This window comes from Jatropha curcas, chromosome 8 (genome assembly GCF_041381405.1).
Source record: "Jatropha curcas cultivar XTBG-Jc1 chromosome 8, XTBG_Jcur_1.0, whole genome shotgun sequence".
Taxonomy (NCBI): domain Eukaryota; kingdom Viridiplantae; phylum Streptophyta; class Magnoliopsida; order Malpighiales; family Euphorbiaceae; genus Jatropha; species Jatropha curcas.
The window spans coordinates 3,899,730-3,920,282 of NC_143158.1; the positions used below are offsets into that span (position 1 = coordinate 3,899,730).

Below are 20,553 nucleotides of genomic sequence, written 5' to 3' on the forward strand. Positions count from 1 at the left end.
AATTTAAGTTCGTTAAAAGTAGTTTTTGTGCTTTTTCTTTTCTTTTTTTTTTTTTTTTTTTTGATGGATTTTAATTTTTACATGGTATTGCAAGTTTGCAACTCCACCTGGACAGGAAAAGAGAGAGAAGCTAATTGGGGTTGGGTTAGCTTCTTTCTGGCCTGACTGATCGCCCCCCCTCCATTTTTTTTCTTCTGTTTACTTCCCCCCTTCGTTTTCTTTGTTTCCTCCTTCATTTCCAACCAGCAGTTTTGGAGGTCTTTGGGTGGGCGGCAGTGTTGGCGGTGCCAATTTTCTTGGCATCACATACTGTAACATTTTCTCTTCTTCCTTTTATATTTCTCTCTCTCTTTTTCTTTTCCGTCCTAAATGGCTCTCGTCCCTGCTGATGATGTTCTTTCCCTCGTCAATGCCACCGCCGTAGCCATTGATAAAGACAAGAACAGCCAACAAGCTGTCCGCTGGGCTATTGATCATCTTATCATCAACAACCCAGTTATCATTCTTGTTCACGTTAGACACAAGAACCATCAATATAGTAGGTACCCTCCCTCATTTCTCATTTTGTTTTCTTTGCTGCAAGTATGGTTATAGATTTTGCACGAATATAAATAAAAATATATGCCGTCTCTCTAATCCTTTTGGAAATCTTGTAGATGGAGCTAATGGGAATGATCCTGAGTCCGACGAGGTGCAACAGCTTTTTATTCCCTTTCGAGGATATTGTGCTCGAAAAGGGGTTCGTATAGTTTGTATAATTTGATCTTGATTATATATATATATATATATATATATATATATATATATATTTCAATAATTTATAATTAAATATCAAATGCAGGTTCAATTAAGGGAGGTAGTACTTGATGATAGTGATGTTGCAAGAGCACTCTTAGACTACATCAGCAAACACTATATTGGAAGTATTGCTGTTGGCGCTTCAACAAGAAATGCTCTTACCAGGTTCATAAATTCTTTAATAATAAAAATAAATTAAATCCTGTTGAATGTATTGGTTCACAACAAAATATCCATGTATAAAGTTTCTGGTTGGACAGGAAATTCAAAAACCAAGATGTGCCAACTAGCTTAGTTAAATCTGCACCAGATTTTTGTTCTGTTTACGTGATTTCCAAAGGAAAGATTGTCTCTGCGCGAACAGCACAACGGCCTGCTGCTAATCCTCCCATTCCACCAAAGTCACCTCCACTAGCACTTCCTGCTCCAAATCATCATGATCATTCAGAACATGAAGATGGGACTAGGTAAGAAACTTCGAACTAAATGTAAAGCTAATATAAACATATATAATATTCACATGGTTTTATTTAATGTTCCATAATTTGTTCAATCTAGAGGTGGAAAAGGATATTTGAGAAATACAGGATCAGACAAACATCATCATGAAAAAACCAATGACTCTTTTAGAGCGCAATTACGAGAAAGAAACAGAACTCCATCCAATCTCTCTCTGGACAGCATTGATATCTCTTTTCCAGGGACAGGAACAGCACCAAGAATGTCAATTGGTCGCGATTCTACATCTGAAGATTCTGAGTTTTCAGGGTCATACATATTGGGATCATCTGACGGAGCATCCCAAATATCTTCTGCAGACTTTTCCATGGGTTCTCACAACGATGGATATTTACAAAATGCAGTAAGTGCAAATTGACATTAAATATATAGTGCAAGAGACTTAGATCTGTTAAAGATGAGCATCATACCCATAAGTCATAACGTAATGAAATTATGAAATGCAGCGAGAATTAGAAGCTGAGATGAGAAGACTCAAGCTTGAACTTAAACAGACCATAGACATGTATAGCACAGCTTGCAGAGAAGCACTCAATGCCAAAAAGAAGGTAGTTAATTCTCTGTCTAAATGTTCAAACACTAATAAGTTTTGAGAAAGGATGGGAATAAATCAAAATTGAATCATTGTGCATCCAGGCTAATGAGCTTCATCAATGGAAAATGGAGGAGGCTCGTAGATTTGAGGAAGCTAGGAATGCAGAAGAGGCAGCTCTTGCCATTGCAGAGATAGAGAAGGCTAAGTGCAAAGCTGCTATGGAAGCAGCTGACAAAGCACAGAGGCTGGCAGAGATGGAGGCACAAAAAAGAAAATATGCAGAGATGAAAGCCAAGCGAGAGGCAGAAGAGAAGAAACGTGCACTGAATGCTTTGGCGCATGATGTGCGGTACAGAAAGTACACTATTGAAGAAATAGAAGCATCCACAGAAAAATTTTCACAGTCCAATAAAATTGGCGAAGGTGGATATGGACCTGTTTATAAAGGCAAACTTGATCATACACCAGTTGCCATCAAGGTTTTAAGACCTGATGCTGCTCAAGGAAAGAAACAATTCCAACAAGAGGTAAGGTGCCTCCATAATTTCCTATAACCATGCAGCTTCAATGGGAAGTCTAATTGGTAAGCATTCATTTGTATGTATAATTCAGCAAGACTGAGACAGTATATTATGTATAGGTTGAGGTTCTGAGTTGCATTAGACACCCAAACATGGTACTTCTTCTTGGTGCCTGTCCAGAGTATGGATGCTTAGTATATGAATACATGGAAAATGGAAGCTTGGAAGATAGGCTGCTTCGAAGAGAAAACACCCCTCCAATTTCATGGAGACGACGATTCAAAATAGCTTCTGAAATTGCAACTGCACTTTTATTCCTCCACCAAGCAAAGCCTGAGCCCCTTGTCCATCGGGACCTTAAACCGGCTAACATTCTCTTGGACCGCAACTATGTGAGCAAGATTAGTGATGTTGGCCTGGCACGGTTAGTACCACAATCTGTAGCTGATAGTGTCACACAATATCACATGACCTCAGCTGCGGGTACATTTTGTTACATAGATCCTGAATATCAGCAGACAGGAATGTTGACTACAAGATCGGATATATACTCATTTGGAATAATGTTGCTTCAAATTATCACTGCCAAACCTCCAATGGGTCTTGCACACCGGGTGGGGAAAGCCATCGAAAAAGGAACATTCGAAGAGATGCTTGACCCTGCAGTGTCAGACTGGCCTGTAGAAGAGGCTTTATCTTTTGCTAAAATGGCATTGAAATGTGCTGAGTTAAGAAAGAAGGACAGGCCAAGTCTTGCCACTGATATAGTTCCAGAGCTTAACCGATTGAGAGACCTTGGAAGGAACAGTGATCACCACAGCGGCAGCAGAACTGATCATGGACATCATGGACGTCATGGACACGGCAGTAGAAGTCGTAGCCGCAGCCCTCTAACACATTCTAATCCAACTAATTCATATCAAAGGGTATCAAACCCAATTCAGGTCTGAGACTCATTCATCATGGACACCGACCTCGATGCATTTCAATTTTCATTTTGTCTAATGGGTGATAGAACCTAAAGACATATTGCCACAATGGAAGATTCAAGATGAATTGTGAAATATCTTAATTCCAAACAACTACTGATGGATTCTTTTGCCATTCTGCTCTATGCTGGGCATCATTTACATTATTTTTGAGATTTAATATATGCTATGCTGATTTTTAAATAATTAGCTAGGAATTGCATATAATATTTGCTAATTGGGGAACTTTATCTAATCAGAGAGAAGGTGAAATTTAAAGAAGTTGAGGACATACTTACAGACCAATGCTGGAAAGCTCCTGGCTGATACACGAAAGTATGAAAGTGCTTATAAACAAGACGAAGAGGAAGCTGAAGGATGCTGTCGATCAGTTTAAGTCCTAGTCTGTTATTAAAAAACAATGTAAAACAAGTTGTACATCAGAAGCAATTTAAAACAAGAACTATATATCTTCGAACTCTTTTCAGTTCTTGTGAAAATGGCTACTGAAACCATACTAGCAAACTTTCATTATTTTGTGCTTGCACAATAGATAGTTATTTTGTTATAACACTGTACAATATGAAAGTTCCTGGAAACTTTCTGATAATCAGATGCCTCTTTAGAGGAGATAAGATAGTGAAAACATATTTTAATCTGACTTCTGCAAGTTCTCTCAGTCAATTTTTTGATGAAATTGGTAAACAAAATAATCTATCAGGAAGGGCTTTAAACAACAGAAGTTTCTAACATGCACCATGTAGCGGTGCCATTAGAACTTGCATATTGCCCTTTTCCTTGCTAGCTTTCTAACAAGCAATTTTTTCCCCTACCTAGATTAGCTAACAATAAAGGAGAGCTTTCCCTTTCGATAAATCCTGCATGGCCCGACCCATTTAGCAAGATTTAAACTTGAGAATTCTTATAAAATTTCAAATCTAAAATCTTTAATTCTTTATTATTGAGCATGTTTAGTAAAACCATGTTTGTAGTAGAAAAGTGGGGGTCAAAATCAATAGATCGTCTCATCTCTTTCATCTCATGATTATTAAAAAGATTATATATTTTTCATGTCATTATATGAAAAAAGGTATTGTAATTATGTGGGAAATTAAAATAAGAGGAGTGGGAAAGAAGATTCAAAAGCCTTATAATGAAGAAAAGCACAAATAAAGATAAAAAAGCATAAAGGGAGTTCAATAAAGATAGAATTGGTATCCTCATGGCTGGATTATGTTTGGGGAAAGGTATTGGAAAAGCAAGAAATGGAATTGTCAAATCAAACAAGTTTTGCTTCGAGTTCTTTCTCCTATTATGATGATGAAAGAGTACAAAAATACATGCTCCAAACACCAGAGATGTTATTGTAACATACTGCTTTTAAAATAATTATATATCATTTGTTCATTATCTTGAAATTAAATTTTTCTAACTAAACCTTTGAATTTAAGAGGTCTATGTGGGAAACATTCTTAAAAGATCAAATAAAAAGGCAAGGTGATTTCTTGGTCCCTGTAGGTCCAACCATTTGTGCTCTGACCACTCACACATGTATCCATCACCATCACAACCGAAAGAGGGGGGAAAAATCATACCTTAAATATTGGTATTATTATATTATTCAAACAAGCTACAGCTCTTCCTTTTAATTATACTCTAAATGCCACAAATTCAGGCACTTCTGTATTCAACAAACAGGATTAAACCTTGTGCAAGGACATTCTTGCCCTCTATAACTGTTGAGAATCTGGGCCGTAGGAGGGCAGAGCAAATTAATCAAATGAACTTTCATTATGTATTTAATATTAGGCTTCTAATGAATTAGGCTTAACTTTAACATAAAATGGCACAAGTCATTTTGATTTGTTCACCTTTTATATTATATACATTTTTTAGTTAGTTGTATTTATCCGATGTGATATTATCCACATATTTCAACAGTAACTCCTATTTGAAAAAAATATTAGAAATGATTTACCTTAAAAACAAAATTTAATAATCCCTAATAAATACTTTTAACGTGTAGTGCTTTTCTTATAAACAAAACCTTAAAAGCAATTTGGGCACCAATTGCACTTCATATCGTTGTACAAAATATTTCCCTTCTAAACTGGGTGAATTAAGCCTCTAGGCTATAGGGATCAAAGACTAGCAGTGGAAGTAAATGCCCAGATGATGTACTTTACAGCAATACACCACCGGACAATAAAAGAATCAGCTAAAGCAAACTTTTTCAAAAGCTACCCAGAGGCTTCATTTTGGCTCCATTTTTCAACTACAAGTAACAAAGTTGATAAACCTAACAAGTTTCTGAGTTACAACATAAATATCAGATAGCCTGGTTCTTCCAAGCTAATACAAGGATGAACTGTGTTAATGGCGTAATATGCTCAAGAGGAAAAATGGGTTTTTTTTTATGGAAGATTGGAATTATGGGTATAATCCTTCTTGCTAGAGTAAAATCTGAGGATGATCAAATGGCAACACCTGAAGGAGCTGGTTTACTATGTATAAGTGATTGTACTACTTGTCCTGTTATCTGTTCACCACCACCTCCGCCACTATTTGGTAACACTTATCATTCACCACCCTCACCACCACCTCCGCCACTATTTGGTAACACTTATCATTCACCATCCTCACCACCACCGCCGCCACTATTTGGTAACACTTATCATTCACCACCCCCATCTCACCACTCTCCACCACCATCACCGCCACCACCCCCACCATCACCGCCACCAAAATCAACTTCTCCACCACCTCAATCCCCTTCATGGTACCCTTCGTGGGGCATTCCACCACCTCCTTCTGGTTTCTATCATACACCTAGTGTTCAAGCTCCACCTACAAAGGGACAATACCCTTATCCTTACTACTACTTCTATTCCTCAAAGGCCTCTTCTTTTTCTCCTCATTTTCCCCCTCCTTTTTCATTTGTGATCTTTCTTGTTCTGTTATTTTGTTGTTGAAAAGTTGTGTGTGCGCGCGCGTATATATACACATATTAAGGAGAAAAGTCCAATGTAACTTATGCTAAGGCATAATTTCAGGTCAGATAGGTTGGTAGATATGGAAAAGAAGAGTTGTTACTGATTAATTATGTTCTTCAGTTCTTCACTGTTGATTTTGTATATATTAATGTTTGATGAAATAAACTTCTTTCTTTGTTTCTCCACCTTCTCTAAATTCTGCGGTTCATTTTTTTTCTTTCACACGTGTTTGATTGGATTTGAAACAGAGTAATAGAGGAAAGAATGCTCTGGTACCCAGAATATTATAATGGAATTTCTTTAACATCAAGAAATAACAAATTTTTGGCATATTTATTATAAATGAATTCCATGTTTCCATAATTGGGAGAACGCAAAAATATTCACTTTATATGCTTCTACATAATATTAAATTTTATGAAATTCAACATATAACTAAACAAAATTCTATGCTTTGTATTTGATCTCTATCGGTTAAAAACTTAAAGTTCATTTCTACCATCCTCTGTTGGGTTATTGGAAGAGGCCGAAAAAAAAAAAATCAAATTTAGGAGCCAGTTGAAAGCAAAGCAAATGTTGATAGAATATAATAAAGAACAATCAGAGCAGAAGAAAAGAATCAGGTAATAGTAGTATTATTAGATTATGTCATTAATTCAGAATCCGAATTTGGAATCTTGAACTGACCTGCGATGTGAGTTCACGTCAGGAATTATTGGTCTCTCCTCCGTCGTACGGAGGTTCTGAGAAGCCACAGCAGCAGCAGCTACGAACTGGAGTACAAGTGATGTATCTAACGACTCTGTCGTTCGTTCTGATTACGTGCAAAAAATCAAAAGACATTTTTTAATTTGCATAACTAAATCAGTCAAAGGACTTGTAAAGGTCTGTAACGGGTCTGTGAGGTACGGCAACAAAAGACACGCCGTCTATGGCTCGAAGCTTTCATATATCACGGGGTCGTCGCATGAATAGTCGTTTAATTTTGGAATTTGTTAAAAACGGCAAAAAATCTTTTAGGTAAAACAAGTCGTCTGTAAGGTGATAACACAAATGATAAATATCACGCGGGTTCCTCAAACGACAGGTCATTTAGTTTATTGAGTATTAAGTGGGACCCAGAGGCATGCCCCACATATAGTGGGCAAAATAACCCCTCACCGGAACGGTGATTCACCCGCGCGACCAGCCTTGTTTCAGATCTAAAACGCAAATAAAAATCATAAAATAAGTTGTGAGCTGGTCAAGTCCAATTCAATCTCTGCACTGAGCATTACCAGACGCAGATCTTTACATTTTTCAGTAAACTAAGTGAAGATCCAAAACCCAAAACCCTAATTCGATATTCAGGTAGAAGGAAATGGAGGCAGAAAATGCAGAGGAGAAGTCGACGGTGGCAAGCCTCCTCCCTCTCGCCTCCGTCTCTCAGCAGCCCTACATCTCTGAGCTTCTCTCTTTTACTCTCGATCGCCTTCACAAAGTATGCTTACTTTAAGTTGTTCATTTTGCGCTTTCGTCTCATTAGGAAATGAACGGTGCAAAATTTTCTTTTCTTGCCACAGTTCAATTTATGATGATTGCAAGGTTTAATGATTTTTGAATTACTTTTGTTCTTTTGCTTGTTGGAAGGAACCAGAGCTACTGCGAGTTGATGCGGAGAGGATTCAAAGGCAAATGCAGGAAGTGGCAGTATGTAATTACCGTGCGTTCATAGCTGCAGCTGATGCATTACTTGCAATTAGAGAGGAAGTGTCTTCTATTGACAAACATCTTGAATCGCTGGTACTATAACCGTTGCTTGTTTTATTATGTTATGGTAATTATTTCATTGATTGAAATTTAAGTGGAAGATAGTCATTTTGGTAGTATGAATTGATTGTTTTGTAATTTAAAGGAAATACAATTTGTGCACCACCCGATGACTCGTCTAAACTCTCTTGCATTCTGGTCCCCTATTATTTTTTATTTATTGGATATCTTGATGTGCATAGAGCTTTAAATATAGGAGTTCAATTAGAAAGAAACTACTTCCTCTTTTCTTGAATTTTAATATTTGATTTGAATCCGACTTGTTAATTTATTCTTCTTAGTTTTGCTCATTTGTTGTTGGAAGGTTTAGATACATTTTATTCAAACTACAGAAAATTGCAGTGAATTTGGTCTTTATCTTTTTAAAGTGAAGTCATTGTATGCTAAAGTTGAGTCTTTTCCCTTTGGCAGATAACTGAGATCCCAAAGCTGACATCTGGTTGCACAGAGTTCATTGAATCTGCCGAACAGATTTTAGAGGAGAGGAAGATGAACCAAACATTGTTAGCAAACCACAGCACATTGCTTGATTTGCTTGAAATTCCTCAACTTATGGACACGTATGTGCTTCACAAAATTGTTAAGGCCATTTGTTTTAAATTTAATCAATTTACAAAATTTTTAGAGGTTCAGATTGTTGTTCCTTGAGCTTGCCATGCATACTCTATTGTTAAAACCCTTCATACATTCTTGACTTGAACCTTTAAAGGAACTTTTTGCATTCCGTGCTACTTATGGTAATCTGAGTGTGTAAACGAATTTCAGAATCTAAAAAATTTTCCATTTTTTTCATATATATCACTTGGATAATCAATTGAATTGACTTTTTTACTGGCGTATGAGAAAAACAAATTCTATACTGCTCCTTTGAAGATGGAAACTGGAGGATGAAACTAAATGAGAAGTGTTCGGAGGATGTAGTTATACCTCCATTTTTCTTTGTTGACTTTCGAAGGTTACTGCTGGTTTTCATAAGGCAGGAAACTCTTTGTTTTTCAAGGATTTTTAAGGGCTGTGTGCTGACATGTTGTGGATATTTTCCATGGATACTCCCAAGAAAGCTTAAAAGTTTGAACTGCGAATTGATTTTTACATAATGATAATTATTCAAAATTAAATAACATTTACTTCCACAACCACTGATAAAAGACTTGCCATAAATGGAGCCAAATGGTGGAAAAGAATCCATTTAGGCAAACTCAGCTAGGTTGAGAAATGGGACTGAAGCTCGGTTAGTTGAGTTATGATTGCTGTCCATTGAAAACATGGTTAATGCTGACATTCTCTACTTTTGGCCATTAACATTGTAGTATAAGAAAAGCTTCATTGAGTCCTACCCTTCTGCAGATGTGTACGGAATGGAAATTATGATGAAGCTCTTGACCTGGAAGCATTTGTTGGTAAACTCTCAACCATGCACCCCAAGTAAGTGATGCCTATGCTATTTCCTTCCAACTGATAGTACCTATTGACTTTGTATATGCTCACACTGTTTTTTTCCCAACTCAAAGATTACCTGTCATTCAAGCACTAGCTGCAGAGGTTAGGCAGACCACCCAATCTCTTTTGTCTCAGCTTCTTCAGAAACTTAGATCTAATATCCAGGTACTATGGTGATTATTTTGATCTTGGAAACATGTAACTTGATTAATTGACGATCATCGATTGGGATTTGATGCATGCTTGTGTTGTGCCTTATGTTGCAGTTGCCCGAATGCCTCCGGATCATTGGCTATCTACGTCGGATAGGAGTATTTAGCGAGTATGAAATGCGTTTACAGGTAGCCTTAGAAATGCTCTTTCCTCTTTCTGCATAATTGTATTATTGTGTTTTGGATTCCAAAAATGTAAATAGAAAATCTCTGTCTAGTATTATACCTGATGTAGATACGTCAAAGTTGCTTGCAAGCTGTCTTCAGTAAATATTGAGTATGCCAATATTTTGATGGGATTAACTTGTGTTTTAGTTTCTGAAATGCCGAGAGGCATGGCTTACTGGTATACTGGAGGATCTGGACCAGCGAAATGCGTATGAATACTTGAAAGGGATGATAAATTGCCACAGGATGCATCTTTTTGATGTTGTTAACCAATATCGAGCAATATTTGCAGACGACACATCAGGCAGTGAAGAAAATTATGATGGTGGACTTCTTTTTAGTTGGGCCATGCATCAGATTACTGCACACCTTAAAACTCTTAAAATAATGCTCCCAAAGATAACTGAGGGTGGGTCTCTATCAAATATTCTAGACCAGTGCATGGTAAGAATATTACATCTTTATAGGAACATTTGTGCTGTTTTCTCTCTGATAATTTAGAATTTCTTGAAGAATGCTAATATCTAAGGATTTTTTATACTGGTAACTCCTTTAATGTTGTCTTCCTTGTTGTTTATGAAAAACTGAACGGAAACCCATATTTCCAAGTTTTCTGCTTCACAGAAGCCATTGTCAGGGCTAGCATTTTTTTTCTTTTCATTTTTCAGAGAACTTGTGGCATTTTTCTTACAGTCATTCATAAGCTACAGAAAAAATTTTTGCACCTCAAATATTGTGCATCTTCTAGCTACCTTCTTATCCCCCTCTCACCCCTCTCTCACAACAAGGAAAGGGCCCACCAAATTATACATATTGTTGCAGCATGGAAGAGCTGATTTTTTAGCAAATCTTAATTTAATTAAAGAATATTTGACTGTTTGCTTTGAACAGAAGTTGATGATGATGCTAATTATTTGTGTCACTGCAGTATTGTGCAATGGGACTTTGTTGGGTTGGTCTGGATTTTCGGGGCTTGCTTCCGTCGCTTTTTGAAGAGTAAAGATACATTTTGTGTGTTTTCCTCTTCATTTTTCCTCCCAAAATATTGCTTTGTAAAAGTTGAGTCTGGTATTTGCAGGGCTGTCCTCAACTTATTCTCAAAGAATATGAGCACTGCAGTTGAAAATTTTCAGGTATACGGAAATCTTTCTGAATTTTGTTTCTTATTGTGGCTCGAAAATTTCTTTTCCAAATCTATGCCAGTTGTTTGCATGTTAGTACTCCTCTTGCAAGCTGTCTATTGATTTGTCATTTGTAATTTGATGTTTTCATTCCAGTTAGTTCTGGATTCACATCGCTGGGTTCCACTACCAGCAGTTGGCTTTTCAACCAGTATTGTTGGTGAAGAAAATCAAGAGGATGTGACTCCACCATCTTATTTAATGGAACATCCACCTCTTGCAGTGTTTGTTAACGGTATGATTGGTGCATATTTCTCAGCCTCTTTGTCCTTCTGCTGTAATTATTATTGCTATGTTCCCTACCTTAAAATGCAGGATGTCTGATGCATTTGATCTTAATTGCTTACATTGGATGTTCCAGTTTCAAATGCATAGAATTGTCCATGTGTCAAATTAATAAATCGGTCAATGATCACTAAGGATTGATGTAGAGAAGAAAATTTTTAACCTTCATTTTGTGCTGAAATTTTGGCACAGGGCAGATTTCCTGTATACTTGAATGGTTGCATAGGAAAAGTCTATACTGATATAGCTTGGTGCATTGTTCTTTTCTTTTTTTGGCACGTACTCTAGGTGTATCTGCTGCAATGAATGAACTACGCCCTTGTGCCCCCTTAAGTTTGAAGTTTGTGCTTGCTCAAGAACTAATTAAAGGCTTGAAGGCTGTTTCCGACTCTTTATTAAGATACAATGCAACTCGGATGCTCAGAGAAAATGAATCTGGGCATTTCCTCTCCCTTTGCCGATCTTTTATAGAGGTGCTTTTCTTAATAACTTCAAATAATTTTCATCCGCAAATTATATATTTGACTTGCTTTCACTACCTTCTCATTACGAACTTCTCTATCTGTAGGTGGCTTACCCACATTGTGCAACGTGCTTTGGTCGCTGTTACCCAGGGGGTGCTGCTCTTATTATGGATGCAAAAAATTTATATGATGGAATTAACCGCCTACTGACAGCCTCTCCCTCGAGAGAACTCCCAAGGCCCCACAGTAATGCTGAGGAAAAGAGCATAAAAGAAAATGGGGATCTGCCTGCAGTTGAAAATGGGGTTACTCCAGATGTTGAAGACACAAAGGATACTATAGATGCAGATGAAAAGGAGCAGGAAAGCCCCAATTTACAGACAAATGAAGAGCAAACTGCAGCATGAAACACCCAAAGAAAAAACCATATAGGCCCACCATAATTTTGTAGTGCTCCATTATTTTTTATTTTTAACTGTTTGATATTCTTCCCACCACCATTTGTAATATTATCCTGTCACTTGATGTTCATTAATTTTTAAATATTTGTTGAGATATACAAGAGGAAGAGATTATTTCATGGACAGTTGGATGTAGTTTAAGAGCTTATTGTTGTGTAATATTCTTAACCTGCCATCAATCTTGTTGATTAATATAAATTCAAGTTAAATACTAAATTTAATGAGGAGAAAAAAGCACACACAGAAGAATGAACTATGGAGCCACTCTACTTATGACAAACTTCTCAAAAATTGTTTTTTTCAAAGGAGACAAACTTTGCAATTAAAGATTGTATACGTATATATCAAATACGACCGTATTTAACTCTGGCGTAAACTTCCATCAAAAAAGAAAAACACTGGCGTAATACGGTGCGTTTCATGTGCAAGTAAACCCGCTATTGAAGCATAAACCCTAATCCGTCAGCACCTCTCTCTCTTTTCCTCTCTCTCGGTTTTGCTCATCACTAAGTAGGAAAGGTACAATTTTCTATATTAAACCTTTCCTTTTGATTATGGGTTTTCAATCTGCAATGGATTTCTTTGTTTCATTTCTGTTTTGCTTTCCTCTGAAAAGTCTCTAATAGTTTCTTGGTTGAGTTACACCTGGGCGTGAATAAGCTGGTTTTAGGCATCATTTTGAATTTTAGATTGGATATAGTGCTACTAGATGGCAGATGCCAATTCAAGATAAATGATTTGAATTTCCCGACTTCGGTCATAAATTGCTCAACGAGGTCGATAAATTACAAGTGGAATTTTAAAGAACAGGAATCAGCTCAAATTGGAATAAAACAAAGTTTCAGATTTTATTTCCTTTAGGAGATTGATCTAGGCTGTGTAATCTTGTAATTAGCAACTGAAGAATGAATGTAATCCTGTTGTGTATGGATGGTGTAATTGTTTTATTTTTTCACCTTAGCTAAAGTTTGCATTAATGGCGCCTGTATTTCTGTTGCCATGGCTTAATGCCCTTGTATGTTTGCACCTTCTATGAAAGCTTCAGCAATGACTTCTGATGCGGGTAACTTTTTCGAGCAGCAACAACCATCTCAGAAGTTGCAAATTTACTCTACCTCTAACACTGGAGTCACGCCTTACTGGAGAGGTTTCTCTCTGTTACACTCTCTCTCTCTCTCTCTCTCTGTGTTTCTGTGAGTGAAAACACACATACACATTCTACCCAATTTAACTCTATATTTACTTTGGCAGAGAAGTATGAAAGGGATGCTAAAAAGTATTGGGATATCTTCTACAAGCGACATGAAGACAGAGTAAGGTTCTTGATCAGCATGTTGATGCTGCCATTGTGTATGAGAAGAATTGTACTTTGTTTTGTGTTTTGCTGTTTGGTAATTTCTGATAGTATATTGTGCTGGCAATTGTTTAGAAGCTTTGCCATGGGGTGCTTGATGCCATTTTTTTAACTAAATTACTTTCTTTATTGCGGATAATGATTTTTTTCTAATTTTCTTTTATTTGCTTTTATTCTCCAGTTTTTCAAGGATCGGCATTACTTGGACAAAGAATGGGGCCAATATTTCACTGTGAGTATAGAAAAAAGTAAAGGGAGTGGAAGAGAGGATGTGTTCATCCATTGTTATTTTTTCTTACTCTTGTGATTTTGTGCTTTTTATTAATTTGAGATTTTCAGGGAGCCGGGAGAAAAGTCATTCTTGAGGTAAGAACCTTGTGATCTCCTTGAAACCAAAGTTTCTCAATGTTGATTTATTCAAAAGTATTGCTGATAAGCAGGTTGGCTGTGGAGCTGGGAACACCATCTTTCCTCTGGTTGCGACCTATCCTGATATTTTTGTTCATGCGTGTGATTTCTCACCACGTGCTGTTAACTTGGTTAAGGTTTGCCTACTTGAGTTTATACACCAATCCATCGCTATTATTTTTGATTGAACATAATCACAAATTTTACTGTTTCTTCTCATTTTCAATTTGAATGTCATTAGGTAAATTTTGACCATAGGTCTAGTTTTTAAAACATTTAACCATTTTCAAAGTCTTGGTATTTAGCTTTATGTTATAGCTTCATTGACATCTGCAACTTAACCTTGATAGAGAATAGGTTTTATGTGGAGCACTGATGGAATTTGAACGATTTTACCTTTGATACTCTTATAGATTTATAGTCTATAGTTTAAGTAGGTCTAATGATAATGTATTTCTTTTGCTCTCTGCAGACACATAAAGACTACAGGGACACCCATTTCAGTGCATTTGCATGTGATCTGACCATTGATGACTTGGACAAGGAGATTTCTCCATCTTCAGTTGATATTGTGACAATGGTATTTGATTGCGAGTTATTATGATTTATGAGGTTTACATGCTTATATCTGCATCTATTCCTCCCAGTTTATCTGACAAATTTGCTTTCGCCTTAAGCTTTACTCATAATTTTTCTCCCTCACTTTATTAAACCATCTGACTTTTTAAGCAGATATTTGTCTTATCTGCAGTTTCCCCTGAGAGGATGCCTCTGGTCTTGCAGAATATTAAGAAAGTTCTCAAGGTAAATAATCACTATAATTGTAATTGTAAATTCTATGAGAGATTTTATGGACTTTGTTAATATGTTCTTTTAGCTGATGCAACTCCAACTTTCTTCTTTTTCCAGCCAAATGGCTGTGTGCTATTTCGTGACTATGCTTTAGGCGACCTTGCTCAGGTGAATTTGCAGTTTCGTTTCAAATTATTTCTTCTTAAATTGATAGATGCTGAAATTTTACATACATTAACATTGTTAATCAGCATGCTTTCTATGTGTCTAACTTTTAGGTACTTTGACCCATAACGTTTGCAAGTTGCTTTTTACCAAATTGCTGTATATTAGCATATATGTATCCAGAAATGCTGGCTTATATGCATGCTTGAATACGAGTGGTTGTTTATCTGGCCAGTTGCTTTAGTAATGCAAATTGGACGTGCCCATATATTTTTAAACAAAAAAAAAAAAAAAATCTAAAAGCAGTTTAATCAGTGTCCTTTAAATTTGGGCAATAGGATTAGGGGACTTCCACTTCTTTTTTTTTTCCACTGATCTCTATATGCCTATTGCTGGTTTTGTCCTTATGTAACCAGCTTCCTCCATCGTACTGACAGGAAAGATTTACTTGCAAGGATCAAAAGATTAGTGAAAACTTTTATGTCAGGGGTGATGGCACTGTAAGTTTTCAAATGTGTGCACTTTGTATTGCAGTTCTCATTTTTTTACTATTAATAGAAATTAGGTAATGGGGATGATCTCCATTTAAATGCTTTGTCTCTCATACTTGGCCCCCATGTGAATGTAGAAATCAAGTTGAGCTTTTTTTCATTTGCTTGTTTTCTCATTCCATTATTCCTTCATTTCTGTCACCTAACACCCGAAGGAATGAAAATGATAATCCGATTCTTAATCCTATTCTTTAGCCAGTGCCTCAGTATTTTATTTTCAATTTGCCAGCCTCTTATATGATCTTTGGCTTCTAATTTTTCAGCGTGCTTTTTACTTCTCAAACGACTTCTTGACAAACTTGTTCAGAGACAATGGATTTGATGTTGAAGAACTTGGTTTGTGTTGCAAGCAAGTGGAGAACCGGTCACGTGAATTAATAATGAATAGGTAGATAATGAATATTGTGAAGGACGGAAAAAAATCTTGAGGCTAGTCATTCTATATTCCTTTTTAGTAATTTCTGGTGTAATTGTTTTGTCTGATTTAAGGCGTTGGGTTCAAGCGGTATTCCGATATTCAGACATTTCAAAGTCTTCTTTTTGTGAAAAATCTCCAGTCAAGGAGAACACCCTTGATCAAGGAAATACCGAGCCAAAGGTCAAGGAAACTACTTCTAAAGAAACTATGGACAATGTTGAGGTTGACATGTCTGAGGGTTTAGCAGCTGAAATGTTTGGAGTTTTGCCTTCCCATGGGAATGAGGTAAATTTTTACCTGATGCTTTCTCTCTGTCCATTTTATCAGTTAACATTGGTCTTGGTCCATTGCAATGTTCTGGCCATGCTTCAAAATATTGTTTTGGAACTATAAGAATGTTTAGACAGCATGATTTTATCTTATCTCATAAGCATTTGTAGAGCAGAAATTACTTATTAGCTTTTCGCTGCTTTGATTTAGCTTTGTTTTTGCTGAGAATCAATATGCTAAGATATACATTGAAGATTTCCATTTTTTTTCTCCAATCATTCATAACAAAAGGCCATCGACGTTAAAGTTAGAGACCAGAATTTCAAGATTAATGTACTCTCCAAAGAATATCAGCACACATGTAAATCAACTGGGTTGATGCTCTGGGAATCAGCTCGCATGATGGCTTCTTTGCTAGCAGGAAATCCAACTATTCTTGAAGGGAAAAGGGTGTTAGAGTTGGGATCTGGTTGTGGAGGCATTTGCTCTATGGTTGCTGTTACATCAGCTGACGTTGTAGTCGCCACTGATGGAGATACCAAAGCACTTGAGCTATTGACCCAGAACGTGTCTTCTAACCTTAGACTGCCATCTCTTGCAAAACTATTTGTGAAGAGACTAGAGTGGGGAAATAGAGAACACATACAAGCCATCAAAGAACTCATTTCCGGAGGTTTTGAAGTCATAATCGGCACGGACGTGACTTACATTCCTGAAGCTATTTTGCCCTTGTTTGCAACTGCAAAGGAACTAATGTCAGCTAACTGCAATGGAGAAGATCAGGAACTTGCACTGATTCTCTGTCACGTCGTGCGTCGGGTTGATGAACCAACTATTATTTCAACTGCATCTGAGTTTGGTTTTAGGCTGATTGATAAGTGGCCGACAGGAATTTCATCGGATTCATCTCAAAGCATCATCGGCTCTTGGTTCACAGGGAACGACAGTGAGGATTACATCCCAAATACAGCATTAAATGTCATGTATTTTCAGATGCAGTGAAAGTGTATCGTGTTCCCATTTTGCCATTGCTTTTTTCTTTCCTTGACGAGTTATAAAATATAATGACTCAATGAGTAGAAAAGTCGATCCGTTATAGCACAAATTGCATACTCCTTCTGCCCATTTTATTTGTTTTAAAGTGTAAGGTTTTTATACAGTAAAAAGTACAAAGTACAAACATTTTCTACCGTTGAATTCATGCTGGTTTTTCATTTTTCCAGAAAGACTGCAATTTTATTCTAACCTTATCGTATCTTATCTTAATTTTTATTTTGGGAATTTTCAATTTTTTTTTTGTCAAACCTTAAATGCTTCTTCATCGGTCATATAATGATTTGTTCTTATCCTTTGACCAAATTCAATTTATGCATGAGGGTGGGCCAAAGGCACTTGTAATATGTAGAAAAGTAGAATTTTCCATCTGCAATGAACCTAGAACAAACTCTTTCCATGTGTCTAGCGGAAATGTTCATGCCTTATTATCCAAAGTCCTATGCATAGTCTCTTGCGCAGCTATTGATCTGCATCATCATTAGTGGAGAATTTCGAGAGTTGTTAAAAGAACAATGTGAAAGTAACTTTGTGTCCTTTAGGTACAGTGCAGGTATCAGAGTACAAAGTGTTACTGTAACACGATATATTTTTCTTTCCCTCAAATATTATGTACAATTTGCATTATTAGCTGCAGTTATAGTAATAATATTAAACCGCATTAAAAACATATCAACCTGAAAAAAAAAATAGAAATACACATTTTAATTAATTGATTATAAATATAAGAATTAAATCAGGGACCTTTGATATATATATATATATATATATATATATATATATATATATATATATATAATCATTTGATAATACAACATGAAATGAAAGGTGAATTAATTAATATAATCAAATAGATTTTATAATTTAAAAACGTATATAGCTTAATAATCAAAATTAATTAATTTAAAAATAAAATTCCATTCTTAAACGAATTTTCGTATTTAGTATTTTTGTACCTTTTAAGTACAATATTCATTTATAAAAGTAAACCTAATTTTAGTCTTATCAATTTGTAAATTTTATTAAATTTGATATGATTTGGCTCAAAATAATATCACGAATCCATTACAAATAATAGGACAATATTTGCAATGTGTAAATTAATATGAGTAAGAAATTTATTTATATTAAATTAATAATATGGAATTAATAATAAAACCATAACCCCTTTTTTTTTTTAATAAAAATACTATTTTTATTTGATTGTCACGAGCTTTATTAGCTTTAGGTACAAAAAAATAAATTTTAAAATTCAATTGTTATACAATGAGTTGGATGGAGAATTGCTAGCTGTAAACGTCTGAACGACAATGAATTTTTTTTTTTGAAAAATGAAAGTTTTCTTCTGACGACAAGGCCTCTGAGAAAGTGATTATTGCTATATATGTGACAGTATGCTGCCAAACGACAACTTGTTTTCTTCCAAGAATTAAAGTAAGTTTTTTTTTTTTTTCTTTTCTTAATTAAGGTGACCTACCAATCATATGAAAGAACAAATCATCAAGATAAAAGAAAATTTCCCAAAAAAGTAAAAATACTTCTTCTGGTCTGGCCTTATCATTCTAGTTGACGGATACAGCTCATTTCATTTATACTAAACGACAATCATTCGAGTAAACGACCATTCTCACTGTATGAACTTACAACTTACAATCTCACACTATACAAATGCAAATGCAAAAACAAATTTGAACTGTCAGCCACATTTTATTTTTTCATCTTTATATAATTAATTTCCAAATGTACTATATATCTGCCTTTTCCTTTCTTGAAAAATTCTAGTAATTCATTCTGCAACACCTCAAAAAAGAATGAAGAAGAACATGAATTAATATATCAAAGAGTATCATATATATTTATATAAGATGATCAATATGTGTTTAGTAAATATTGAGATTGCTTTATCTTGTTACATAAAATTCTGCTGCCTTCTTTAGTGTGAATACAATTTCAGCTGTTGTTTCACAGAAACTCATGTCTCCTTCCTGCAGGACCAGAAAAACTATATATATATATATATATATATATATTTGGTGCCTCAGATATATAAATATATTATTATAAGAAAGAAAGAAAGAAAGAATGAAATGTTTTTTTTTTTTAACGAAATCAAATGATAGACCAATAAGACTCAGTCATATATGTGAAGCCAAGTACTCTTGCAATGATGGGAAACAACATTGGAAATCAGATCTATGAATCATATCCGTCAAAGAAAGGAAATTAAAATAATTAAACCAGCAGCTTCTAATTAACCAATTAAATCCCCTGCATGCTACTGAATTTCTTTCTGAAAGTAGATCATATATATATAATGTATGTATATATATAGTTGACATATCTTTTGTACATGTTCTTGATATAATTTATTTTTCTTTTTGCCTATTAATTATTGCAATGAACAAGATTACAAGATCAAGAAAGATAACTTTTTCCATATTGTCGTCAACAGTATAATAGCAGTGAATTTCTTATTTCTACATTCAAAAAATTAACATACAGACTATCAAACAGGCATACATAATATATAAAACCTGACACTCTTGTACTGAATTCATCTCCGGAGAGCAAGGCTAATTAAAACCCTAATCAAAATCTGATCTCAGAAAAAGAACAGATATAAAAAAATTCTTGATGCTACTAGCAAGATTCACTTTCAAGATTGTGATATTGCACATCAAAGTTTGAATCCTAATTAGAGCCGAACTGATAGAAATGAAACAAAATCAAAGCTAATTAGAGAAAAGCTCATGCAAATGATCTAGATTATAGATATCAAGATCCATAAACACAAAAATAGAAAAAACAAAAGAGAGAGAGATGGTGGTGGGGTGACAGATAGAGAGTGAGCACGCAAAGCTTCGAGCATGATGATGGACATGCAAGAAAGTGCCATGTGTGCTCACTCTCTTCTGTCACCGCCCTTACCCCTTAAAACCCTTCTCATATTTATCCAATATACATAGGGTCTAGGCAGTAGGGAGTCGGTAGGATCTTGCACAGTTGCAATCTGAACCAAATCAAAACAAAAACCCTATTTTTAGTATTAACCAGAAGTATGGTACTGTTCCATCTGGAACTTTAATCTTGCTAGTTATGTGTAGAAGTGATGCAATGTTAGGGCTTTATATAGAATGAGAAAGAGAAGCACTTTCTATTTCTTAATATTATAATGCATAATTGTTTCA

The 20,553-nt window shown here is 35.5% G+C and overlaps 4 protein-coding genes and 1 long non-coding RNA gene across 10 annotated transcripts; 4 read left to right on the top strand and 1 right to left on the bottom strand.

Moving 5' to 3' along the window:
- The first annotated feature begins 61 nt into the window (after positions 1–61).
- On the top strand, positions 62–3,841 carry LOC105638378 (kinase with adenine nucleotide alpha hydrolases-like domain-containing protein). 2 transcript variants are annotated; one of them, XM_037636969.2, is made up of 9 exons: positions 62–538; positions 657–739; positions 842–963; positions 1,044–1,265; positions 1,357–1,660; positions 1,764–1,865; positions 1,954–2,379; positions 2,493–3,317; positions 3,602–3,841. In XM_037636969.2, exons 1-9 carry the CDS (start codon positions 370–372, stop codon positions 3,617–3,619), a joined length of 2,271 nt encoding a protein of 756 aa, XP_037492897.1. In that variant the 5' UTR covers positions 62–369; the 3' UTR covers positions 3,620–3,841. The 2 variants fall into 2 exon arrangements, with proteins under 2 accessions (XP_037492897.1, XP_020536636.1); XM_020680977.3 differs by having other exon boundaries at positions 63–538; positions 1,059–1,265.
- LOC110009957 (uncharacterized) lies at positions 957–7,224 on the bottom strand. 2 transcript variants are annotated; one of them, XR_016322046.1, is made up of 3 exons: positions 7,022–7,224; positions 3,641–3,746; positions 957–1,219 (listed from the first exon to the last, which is right to left on the bottom strand). It is a non-coding gene; the product is annotated as an uncharacterized LOC110009957 (long non-coding RNA). The 2 variants fall into 2 exon arrangements; XR_002284880.3 differs by having other exon boundaries at positions 3,637–3,746; positions 7,022–7,223.
- On the top strand, positions 5,444–6,515 carry LOC149494021 (proline-rich family protein). The gene has a single exon (XM_089724685.1). The coding sequence runs from the start codon at positions 5,705–5,707 to the stop codon at positions 6,311–6,313; it is 609 nt and encodes a 202-aa protein (XP_089580811.1). The 5' UTR covers positions 5,444–5,704; the 3' UTR covers positions 6,314–6,515.
- Positions 7,225–7,497: 273 nt separating the features above from the next.
- LOC105638119 (conserved oligomeric Golgi complex component-related / COG complex component-like protein) lies at positions 7,498–12,473 on the top strand. Its single transcript, XM_012221858.4, has 12 exons — positions 7,498–7,814; positions 7,964–8,116; positions 8,555–8,703; positions 9,491–9,568; positions 9,655–9,748; positions 9,850–9,924; positions 10,111–10,407; positions 10,892–10,959; positions 11,042–11,096; positions 11,241–11,379; positions 11,718–11,902; positions 11,998–12,473. Exons 1-12 carry the CDS (start codon positions 7,695–7,697, stop codon positions 12,298–12,300), a joined length of 1,716 nt encoding a protein of 571 aa, XP_012077248.1. The 5' UTR covers positions 7,498–7,694; the 3' UTR covers positions 12,301–12,473.
- Positions 12,474–12,723: 250 nt separating this feature from the next.
- On the top strand, positions 12,724–17,526 carry LOC105638120 (S-adenosyl-L-methionine-dependent methyltransferases superfamily protein). 4 transcript variants are annotated; one of them, XM_012221859.4, is made up of 13 exons: positions 12,724–12,873; positions 13,400–13,501; positions 13,606–13,667; positions 13,890–13,940; positions 14,048–14,074; positions 14,149–14,253; positions 14,589–14,696; positions 14,849–14,920; positions 15,026–15,076; positions 15,511–15,573; positions 15,888–16,012; positions 16,114–16,327; positions 16,604–17,526. In XM_012221859.4, the coding sequence occupies exons 2-13, from the start codon at positions 13,402–13,404 to the stop codon at positions 17,312–17,314; spliced, it is 1,689 nt and encodes a 562-aa protein (XP_012077249.1). In that variant the 5' UTR covers positions 12,724–12,873; positions 13,400–13,401; the 3' UTR covers positions 17,315–17,526. The 4 variants fall into 4 exon arrangements, with proteins under 4 accessions (XP_012077249.1, XP_012077250.1, XP_089580858.1 ...); XM_012221860.4 differs by having other exon boundaries at positions 12,728–12,873; positions 13,394–13,501; XM_089724732.1 differs by lacking the exon at positions 12,724–12,873 and having other exon boundaries at positions 12,892–13,501.
- Positions 17,527–20,553: the final 3,027 nt, after the last annotated feature.